General features: G+C 41.5%; 1 protein-coding gene across 1 annotated transcript in view; it reads left to right on the top strand.

Moving 5' to 3' along the window:
- The window catches only part of PDE8B (phosphodiesterase 8B), a 464,520-nt gene that overhangs the window by 427,945 nt on the left and 25,851 nt on the right, over positions 1–10,724 (top strand). The window contains exons 15-19 of the mRNA XM_042781328.1: positions 2,747–2,792; positions 3,205–3,340; positions 4,244–4,442; positions 6,623–6,840; positions 8,253–8,373. Coding sequence (XP_042637262.1) covers positions 2,747–2,792; positions 3,205–3,340; positions 4,244–4,442; positions 6,623–6,840; positions 8,253–8,373 — 720 coding nt within the window. The remainder of the gene's footprint in view (positions 1–2,746; positions 2,793–3,204; positions 3,341–4,243; positions 4,443–6,622; positions 6,841–8,252; positions 8,374–10,724) is intronic.

Raw genomic sequence — 10,724 nt, forward strand, 5'->3', positions numbered from 1 at the left:
AGAACCCCTGAGACTATGGCCCCTAGCTGTCCTTCAGGTCTGGAGTTGAACCCACTCCTGTGGCTTCCAGCCAAACAAAAGACAGGCCTATGAGCTGAACATTTACATTAGGTAAATACACTTCTTGGAGAGCTCAATCATGGGAGAATAGAAGGCTGTGTGTGCACAGGGAGACAGCTCAGGGGGCAGGAGTGCATGGGAGGGAAGGACACAGAGAAGAGGTAAATATGGGGAGGAAGGGGGAGGGGAGCTGTTGCATTGTGGGAAATTGCAGTCAATGTCATGAGACAAAAGTGTATGTGAGCTGCTGTATGGAAAGTGAATTTGCTCTGTAAACTTTCACCCACATCACAATGAAAAAAAAAAAGAAAAGAACCAATGGTATTAAAGGAAAAAGTCCAAGCTGCACTGAAAGCATTAGCAAAGAACAAGGCCCCTGGAATAGACAGAATACTAATTAAGATGTTTCAACAAATGAATGCAACACTAGAAGAGCTCACTTGTCTATGCCAAGAAGTTTGGAAGACAGCCACGTGGCCAACTGACTGAAAGAAATCCATGTCTGTGCCCATGCCAAAGAAAAGTGACCCAGAGAATGAGGAAATTATCAAACAATGTCCTTAATATTACACACAATTGCATCAGTACATTGACAGGGAACTGCCAGAAATTAAAGCCAGATTCAGTAGAGGACAGGGAATGAAAGATTACCATTGCTGATGTCAGATGGATCTTGGCTGAAAGCAGAGTATATCAGAAAGATGTTTACCTGTGTATTTTCTTGACTATGCAAAGGCATTTGACTGTGTGGAACATTACAAATTATGAATAACATTGCAAATAACGGGAATTCCAGAACGCTTAATTGTGCTCATGTGGAACCTGTACATAAACCAAGAGTCAGTCATTTGAACAGAATAAGGGGATACTGCATGGTTTAAAATCAGGAAAAGGTATGTCAGAATTGTATCATTTCACCATATTTATTCAATCTGTTGCTAAGCAAATAATCTGAGAAGCTGGACTATATGAAGAGGAATGAAGCATCAGGACTGGAGGAAGACTCATTAATAACCTGAGATATGCAGATGACATAACTTTACTTGTGAAGTGAAGGGAACTTGAAGCCCTTACTGATGAAAGTCAAAGAAAGATTACAGCCCTCTGTATGAATTACATCTCAACATAAAGAAAACAAAAATCTCACAACTGGACCAGTAAGCAACACCATGATAAATGGAGAAAAGACTGAATTTGTCAAAGGTTTCATTTCACTTGAATCCACAATCAACATTTATGGAAGCAGCAGTCAGGATATCAAACAATGTATTGCACTGGGCAAATCTGTTACAAAATATTTCTTTATAGTGTTAAAAAGCAAAGATGTCCCTTTGAGGACTAAGGTGTGCCTGACCAAGCCAATGTATCTTTAATTGCTTCATATGCATGCGAAGAACTGATACATTTGAATTATAGTATTGGTGAAGAATATAAATATACCATGGATTGCCAGAAAAACAAACAAATCTGTATTGAAAGAAGTACACCCAGAATGCTCCTTTGAAGCTACGAAGGCAAAACTTCATCTCATGTACTTTGGACATGTTATCAGGAGAGACTAGTCCCCAAAAAAGGACATCATGCTTGGTAAAGTAGAGGGTTGTGAAAAGGTAAAGACCTGATAAAGTGGCTGCAACAATGGACTCAAAACATAGCACGGACTGTGAGGATGATGCAGGACCAGGCAGTGTTTTGTTCTGTTGGGCATAGGGTCGCTATGGGTCAAAACTGACTCTGGTAGCATAGTGGCTAAGGCCCTTGACTGCTAACCAGAAGGCTGGTGGTTCAAACCCACCAGCCACTCCTCAGAAGGAAGATGGGGCAATCTACTTCCATAGTGATACTGCCTCGGAAACCCAAGGAGGGGTCGCTATGAGTCGGGGCCGACTCAACGGCATATAACAACAACAACAACAACAAACCTCAGCACATACTTTTTGGGGATGACAGACAAATAAGCATTTCCAAAAGCTTTTATAAGCAGAGATCTAAATTCTCAAGTATCTGAGATGGATGGAAGGAACCTGAAAATCTAGAACATTTGGGGACTGGGTCAGGTTCAAGAGTCTAGTAATAGTATCAGAACCAGAATCAGAATTCTGGATAGTCCTTTATGCTGCCTCTCCAGAGACCTCAAATCCAGAGCCTTTTTTCTTTAAAAGCTAGTGGCAGTGCTCATGTTGCAAAACAGAAAATGCACTTTAAAAAAAAAAAAATTACTTTGGCTATCAGCCCAAACATTTTAAGATCTTACATCCTCAAGTAGTGATCCATGGTTTCAGCTCCCCAGAATGTAAATCTAAGAACAAAAGAATGAGACAGTATCTCTGAGGACACGTGGGGCCCTCTGAAATAACCTGCATCCAAAGCAAGATCACTTCTGTGATTGTACTTATGTGACTTCAAAATGCAAGAGAAAAATAAGAGTAGCTCCAGCCTATGGCTCAGGAGTAAGACCTGAAGGCAATCGTATACCCTTTATTCTCAATCCTCCACCACCCATGAGTGATAGCCATGGAAGGGAGAGTCTTGCACCTGTTGTTCTGATTTCATTTTAAGCTCTATTTCAAGTTGGAGATTGATATTGAAATCCAGATTTGATCCACGATTCAAATACTACTGCATAATAAAGGAGGAAGTTACGTGGTTTACTTCTGCTTCTAATGGCATCTTTTCTTTATTCCAGGATGGCTTAAGAAGGTTGTCAGGAAACGAGTATGTGTTTACTAAGAGTAAGTTTGTACCTGTCCCCTTGTTACTGATCACCCATTTCTGGCCTTTGTCAGCCCCAGTGTTGTGGTTATTGTTTGGGGAGAGCCTTGGTGTTTCTTCCAATTGATCTTACTTGAGTCTAGGCACCTTTGTGGTCTACATGTGAATCTAGGTGTCCTAATTAAAATTACTTCTCTGAGAACTGTCAAAATAAGAATTTCAAATCTCTGTACATTTGGATGGTTAAAATTATCTTTCTGTTTGGGCATTATAAAGTTTAATAATGTAAGAGAAGGTCATTGAAATGAAAATCTTCCAATTTTTGGAAGCTCAAGATTTTCTTTCTAGTAACTACGATGAAGATGATAAAAATATCAGGGACACTCAAGATTCCAAATTAACCAGCCTCCCTGCCCCCATCTGTTTGTTCAGACGTGAGCCAGAGTCACAGTCACCTTGCAATGCCAATCACCATCAATGATGTTCCCCCCTGTATTGCTCAATTACTTGATAATGAGGAAAGTTGGGATTTCAACATCTTTGAATTGGAAGCTGTTACACATAAAAGGTATGTGGTTTCTCTGGCTGTGGACAATGGGGGATTGAGGGCCATTCTCAAGGCATCTGGAACTTTGAGGGAGATGTGTCCTTATGCACAGGTTCTGCTTTTCCTGCCATGTTGGAGGATTGTCAAGCAGAGAGACTGGTCTCTGAATGAGCTCCTTTACGGAGACAGAGTATTAGTGGCTAAGATGTTGGATTAGCCTCATGATGACCCAGGATGAGGAAATACTCAGTCTCCTTCTCAGATCTACTCAGTCTTTTTTTTTTTAAAAAACTGAAAGCCAGGAATTCTAATCTAAGTATTCTCAGCCCCAGACTTGTTGAAGCCTTACCTAACAAAATGAATTTGTGAGCTCTTACTGAAAATACTGTGATGTGTCTTTTGGTCCATCCTAAAAGCAGGGGAAAGATCAGTTAAGTGAGTCTTTTCTGTACTTGGAGAAGGCTGTTTCTTCCCAGTGGTGTTGGTCTATAAGGTCTATAAGGTATGATTTTCACCTATAAATGAGTAATGTGACTGTAAATGATGTGACTCAGATGAGACCACCCAAACCATTCTTTCTCTCTTTAGACTCAGTAACTTCCTCAGTGGGCACAAAATAAACAACGGACTTCTGTAGAAGTGGAGAGAAAGGCACTGCAGGGACCTTTCTTGGTTGTCAGACCAACTGAAAGGCTTCTGACTAGAAATTATAGAAATAATTTATATTGACTACCCCAAAGCACCTGGTTCAGAAGAAGTGGTTTAGGACAGAGAGATGCTCTGCTACATTCCAGGGAGGAGATGATTTTATGCCCCTGTGTACTAAGCATCAGAAGAAGAATGCCTCTACTTCCCAGGATCATCAGAGAGATTGTTTCAGGGCCAGTGAATACAATTAACTAGATTTGTTTTCCTATTTTCCAGGCCATTGGTTTACCTGGGCTTAAAGGTTTTTTCCCGGTTTGGAGTGTGTGAGTTTTTGAACTGCTCTGAAACCACTCTTCGGGCTTGGCTGCAAGTGATCGAAGCCAACTACCACTCCTCCAATGCCTACCATAACTCCACTCACGCCGCAGACGTCCTGCATGCCACTGCTTTCTTCCTTGGAAAGGAAAGAGTGAAGGTAGAATTTTGATACCACGATCTAGTTACCTGCCTGGATTAAAGACCCAAGAACTGAACGTTGTTAAATACACTGGGCAAACAGCTATTTTACAGCCAATTTGGCAGAGATTTTTAGATTATTAAATTGACTGGTGGTTTTGGTGTTATAGATATGGCCCTTTCTCTTACTCCTCCTCTCCCCCAAATGCCTAACATAATAATTTATGCCACAGAAGATACTCCTTTACATGCTTGACTGGTACAGAAGCCCATTCTTCAAATGTTCATTAGCCTTCTGTGTTATTGGGTTAGAAGATAGACCTTAATTATTACAGATGATTACTAGGTAATTACTAGTTATGTTTCAGCATCAGGATCTGGCCCTGGTATATTGTTGTTGTTGTTGTTGTTGTTATGTGCCGTCGAGTCGGCCCCGACTCATAGCGACCCCTCCTTGGGTTTCCGAGGCAGTATCACTACGGAAGTAGGATTGCCCAACCTTCCTTCCGAGGAGTGGCTGGTGGGTTTGAACTGCCAGCCTTCTGGTTAGCAGTCGAGTGCTTTAGCCACTATGCTACCAGAGGGAGCCATTAAATAATGAGCCATTCAGCCTACTGATGATTTGCACAGTGTGTGTGTTGTGTAGATGTCAATGTGCATATCTGTGTATTAATGACTTTTGCATTATTCTGAGTGTGTTTCATGTCCCTTGGTCCTACTTAAGAAGAATTCAGTACTTTCATGTGTGGGTGCCGATTTGCAGGGAAGCTCTATGTACAGCCCGATATACAGCTGGCCTCCCTCCTTCCCAGCTACCATTACTTGCACAATGAAGCTTGTGATTCCTTTGCTACAATTAGAATTTCTGAGAAGAGTTGAAAAGAGTAACATCTACTATCGTCCCTGCTTAGGAAAGCCAGGATTGCTCACCAGCTCCATGGGGTCAGGATTAGAAAGGAAAATGGCCCTCTTCTGGTAGAGATGGAGCTTTCAGGAAAGCCCTTTACAACCCTCACCAAAACACCAAACTCACTGCCATCGAGTTGATTCAGACTCATAGCAACTCCTATTGGGTTTCCAAAACTGTAAATCTTTACAGAAGCAGACTTCCTCATCTTTCTGCCACAGAGAGGCTGGTGAGTTCAAACCGCTGACCTTCTGGTTAGCAGCCAAAATGCCTTAACCACTCACTCTAAACCAACATAATTATGCAGCCTAATGACCATTCAGGAGCTCTGGTGGTGTAATGCCTAAGACATTTGACTGCTAACCAGAGGGCTGGTGGTTCCAACCCACCAGACTCCTCAGAAGGAAGGTTGGACAATCAACTTCTGTAGTGATACTGCCTCAGAAACCTAAGGAGGGTTCGTTATGAGTCAGATCCAACTTGATGGCAGTGGGCAATGACCATTCATTGTGTCATTACTTATTTGTCCTCGGGCCGGACAGGGCTGAGCTTCAGACTCAGTGGTCATTATCTGAATAGTGTCTGAGAAGCTGTTTGCAGTTTTTCTTCCCATAAGCTGATGAGAACAACTCTTGGGAACACACGTTATGCCCACCCCTCTAGCCTTACCTTGGGGATCTCATTCCCCCTCACTCACCATCTTTCAGCCACAACGACTCTCGTAAATTGATGTAGTAAGCCACCTCCCACACCCCCTGCTCCTTCAGGTGTTCGTATAGGGTCTTTCTCTATGAGATTCTCTCCCTTGCCACTTTTTGCCTTTTATGTTTGTGTTAATAGTTTCGTTGAACTGTGCTGTTTATTGCCAGTGCTCTCAAAATCTTTTCAGAAGTGATGTATGTCATCATAGGCCACTTTCTGCTCTATTTGCACACACAGAAGAGAGTCGTGGCAACCCTACATGGTAGGCAATTCAAAAGACCTGCCTGTTTGGCTTCTTCCTGCACAAGTGGTACAAAAAGACTCTGGAGTAGGAGTTTAGGTATCCAGCATCTATTGGCACCAGTTCAGATTTCCATTTCCCTCCAGCTAATCAAAGCCCAGCAAGGTGGTTATGTGATGTGTTCTAGGCAGCCTCTCAATATTTAGGAAGCCAGAGAAGGCTCAGAGGGCTAAGACAACATTCTGAAAAATCCCAACTCTTCTAGACCTTCTGCTCCTAAGAGGCAGGGATGGATGTGGGTCTCAGGCCTGTCTCAGTGATGCTCAGTTTTCCCTCTCTCTGACCCCAGGGAAGCCTGGATCAGCTGGACGAGGTGGCAGCACTAATTGCTGCCACAGTCCATGACGTGGATCACCCGGGGAGGACCAATTCCTTCCTGTGCAATGCAGGCAGTGAACTCGCTGTGCTCTATAATGACACTGCTGTCTTGGAGAGTCACCACACAGCCCTGGCCTTCCAGCTCACAGTCAAGGACAGCAAATGCAACATTTTCAAGAATATTGACAGGTTTGTTGTGCTTGGGCTCTGTGCTCAGGTTAGTGAAGTTTGAGTGGGAAAAAGTTTTCCCTAACTTCTCCAAGTACTGATGGAGCTTCTGCTTTGGGGAAAAAGGGAGAGGAAGGAAAATACAATAGTTGCACCACTGTATCAGATGATAAGATAATATCAGCTGCCAGTGGGCTGATTCCAACTCATGGCAATCCCATGTGTGTCAGGATAAAATAACTTCGCTGTTAAAAATTATACTTTTCAGATTGGGTTTATTTTTTAAATCTGACTTGGTCTTCATTGGATTCATAAAAATATTTTATATACTGCAAAGTACTTTGTAAATATTAATTTTATTAATAATAAGTACAAAACCAAAACCCAAACTCACTGCCATCAAGTCAATCCCAACTTAGCCGCCTCCATTGGTTTTCCAAGGCTGTAAATCCTTACAGAAACAGACTGCCTAATCTTTCTTAGGCTGAGTGGCTGGTGGGTTCAAACTGCTGACCTTATTGTTAGCAGCCAAATGCCTTAACCTTAATAAGCACAGCAGATGTTTCCTCCCCTGCCAGAAGGACATCCTGACTTCTTTGTAAACTCGAGAAACTGTATCTTTCCTTGTCTTTCCTCAACTCATTGTGTGGCCAGCTAAATTCTACTTCATGAGGAAAAATACTTTATAGGTCCCAGCAGAGCTGCTGAAGCCCAAGGGTATCCCCGCAGCTGCTGCAGTCTCTTCTGGGTGAGAGCTGGCCACAAGCTGACATCTATGGGAAATTCCTCTTGGCTGATAGCAACCCTGAAGTCTGGCTGCAGGTATTTTCCACACAGAACCAGCCAGGCACATGAGCAGACTTCTGGGATAGATCCCTCAACAGAGAAGACAGAGCTGGCTAGGGCCTTGGGACCACTTTTCTATATGAACTTATCCATCTGGTGTCTAGAAACCTGAGAAAATAGGACATCCTCATCAGTATCATGCAAGGATTGGGATTCAAAGTTTTGTAGAAAGAATTGTTTTCCAATAGCCAATGTTACTCAGCTTCCCATTCTGGCTCTTGAAGTTAGATGATAAGAATTGGTCAGTAATTTGGGGCAGGGTTGTTGCTTTATCCATTACAAATTCTAACTAGTTGCAGTCTGGAGGATTACTTATTTACAAGAAAACATTCTTCCAATGTCATTTTCAAAAGAAATCATGACATTTGTCTGCGATAGGAATCACTGTGTCTGTACTGAATGTAATAGGGCAGTTCATTGGGCTGCTGTACCAGCCTCATAGGGAAGGAATGTCTCATTTCTTTGAACTTGCTTGTTGCTAAGGGAAGGGAGAAAGAAATCACCTTGTCAAATCAGTACCTACCATGTGACAGGTTGCAATGCTGGCTGTGACGTGAACAAGCCCTTTGTCTTCTGGTTATTTTTAGGAATCATTATCGAACACTGCGTCAGGCTATTATTGACATGGTTTTGGCAACAGAGATGACAAAACACTTTGAACATGTGAACAAATTTGTGAATAGTATCAACAAACCAATGGCTGCTGAGGTAAGCACTTCCTACATAATAATGCACATCAGGTATATTTCCACTAGAGTCTACTCTGGCCCCAAATAATTCTCCATCCCTCTCTTAAATACAATATGGCTATTTGCTTGAAGTTGGTAAAGAAGGTTGGCAGGGCTGAGATACTGCTCACTTGTTTTCCTTTGGAACAAGAATAGATTTACAGTATCTACAGCAACTCTGAGCTGCTGGGAAGAAAAGACCTGGGATAAAGGCAATAGTGACAAAAGGAGTTAGGCCCAAAGAATGATGGAAGGAGCCACACACAAACAAAGAGTAGGACAGAAATGGTGGATTTGGAGGACCAAAAGCCCTTTTAAAATTTTCTGTTCTTTGAGCTCTTGAAAGACTTTAAAGTTGAAGATTGTTTTAAAGAACTATGTTCCTGCTGATTCACATTAAAATAGTTTAAAACAAAACCATAAGTTGTTTTCTGTAATTGTTGTGTTAAATATTTATAGTGATTCATATTTGTCAGGGGAAAAAAATTCTCTCCATCTATTGGGTAAGGTTTGTGAACTTAAAACCACCAAATCACCAGATTTGTGTTTTACTCCACAGATTTCTATATTATCATTGTTCAGGGAATTCTGTTGTTTTTATTAGTTTTTGTAGTTGCCATGAAGTTGGCCCTGGCTCATAGTGTCCTTATGCATAGCAGAATGAAGTGCTGCATGGTCTTGATCCATCTTCATGAATGGTATCCAGGGTATTCTAAGTCTTAACTTTTTTTAACCCTTTTGTGCCTTGTAGGACATATACCACCCACCAACATTTTCAGCCTCTCAGGATTCTTGGGAAGCTCTTGTCCCAGGTGTAGTATATGCTGCTGCCTAGTGGGGACTTGTATAACTTCATTAATCTGAAGAAACAGGCCTCACCCCCACCAATCTTATCACCAGAGTCCACTTGGGCCATATGTGCCCCATATAATTGTGTCAAAATCCATATTACTTCAAATAATGTTTTCCCCTGATTTCAGCATGCCTTCCATTAGTACTGAAAACACAGTATCAACAAAAAATTCAAAGCAGAAAATAATTCAGTCATGAAAGGGTTAAACTTATGTACCTTGAATCTGCCTTAAGGATCCTAATACTTTGGGTTTTAGGAATATGGGACAGAAAGTTCACATCTCTATTGTTTAAAATGAGATCATCTGCCTTCTGAAATCATGAAGATCATTCCTGTCGAACAGATAAGTGAATGGATGATGAATTATCTTAAAAGCAACTTGACAAATCAACAAGGAGACTATCTAAGTAAAACCCACCACATGAGCACACTAGGTGGAGGAACAGTGCCCACCTCACCTGTGTTCACTCTCATCTCCTAGGGATTCCACAAAACAATGCTAGCACCCTCTTATTCCACAGAGAACTTATGGGAACAAGGACCTAGGGAGTTAAAGAATTAAAGAAAAGCATAGCATTTAGAATTGGAAAGGTCATCATAGGATGACCAAGTAAGCCCACAATTTTGTGTTGTGATCTATTATTTACCACAGTATCTACAGTGGGCAGTATCTTCCTAATAGTAAGCAATCCAAACCGCAACCTCAGAATATATTCTGCCCATTGAAAACCTAAGAAATAGGTCCAGTCTCAAAACAAAATAAATAAAAACTCTTAAATGTCTTGCAGTTTTTCAGTTTGACAGAGCTCTGGAGTGCTAATTAACTTCACATTTTCACATAATCAATGTGATGGTGTCTTTGAAAATGAAGAATAACAAACAGTCTTCTGGGTTTTGTATAACTGGCCTGTTACTGAATTTATTTATGCCTACTCACAGATCTGGCCACATGGCTCAGGACCACTGATATCTATCACTAGCTATATACCGATATTTTACTAGTCCTTTTAAACATGGCTGAATGCACTTGCTCCCACCAAGGTCCACGTCTGCTCCTAGTGCCCTTAACTTACAGGACTCACACTCCCCATCACCCAATCCAAAGAATAGCCAGGAAAATGCACGAGGGAACAAATACATGAGTCATTTAGAAGTGGGGCATAAGGTCTTAGACAAGAGAGAGCAGGAAGGCATAAGAAGTGGAAATAAATGAAAAAAAAATAGAAGGGTCACATGTGTGTGCTGTTCTCCCATCTTGAATGCATTAAAGAAATGGAAAGTCCTGCTTTTACACATTTCCTGATAAAACTGAGAGAAAATCCTTCTTTCTTTAAGAATACATATAGAACTGCTCAAAAACCAATTGTAGCAATTACCTCTGGGGAAGAGGATGGAAGTGAGGGGTGTATAGATGGTGACATTCACCTTTTAAATTCTCTTTGTTTTACTGGAAGGGTTTGTTGTTGTTGTTATTGCTG

The sequence above is a fragment of the Orycteropus afer genome, unplaced genomic scaffold (genome assembly GCF_000298275.1).
Source record: "Orycteropus afer afer isolate SDZICR_OR568_19922 unplaced genomic scaffold, OryAfe1.0 scaffold00107, whole genome shotgun sequence".
In the NCBI taxonomy this organism is placed as follows: Eukaryota; Metazoa; Chordata; class Mammalia; order Tubulidentata; family Orycteropodidae; genus Orycteropus; species Orycteropus afer.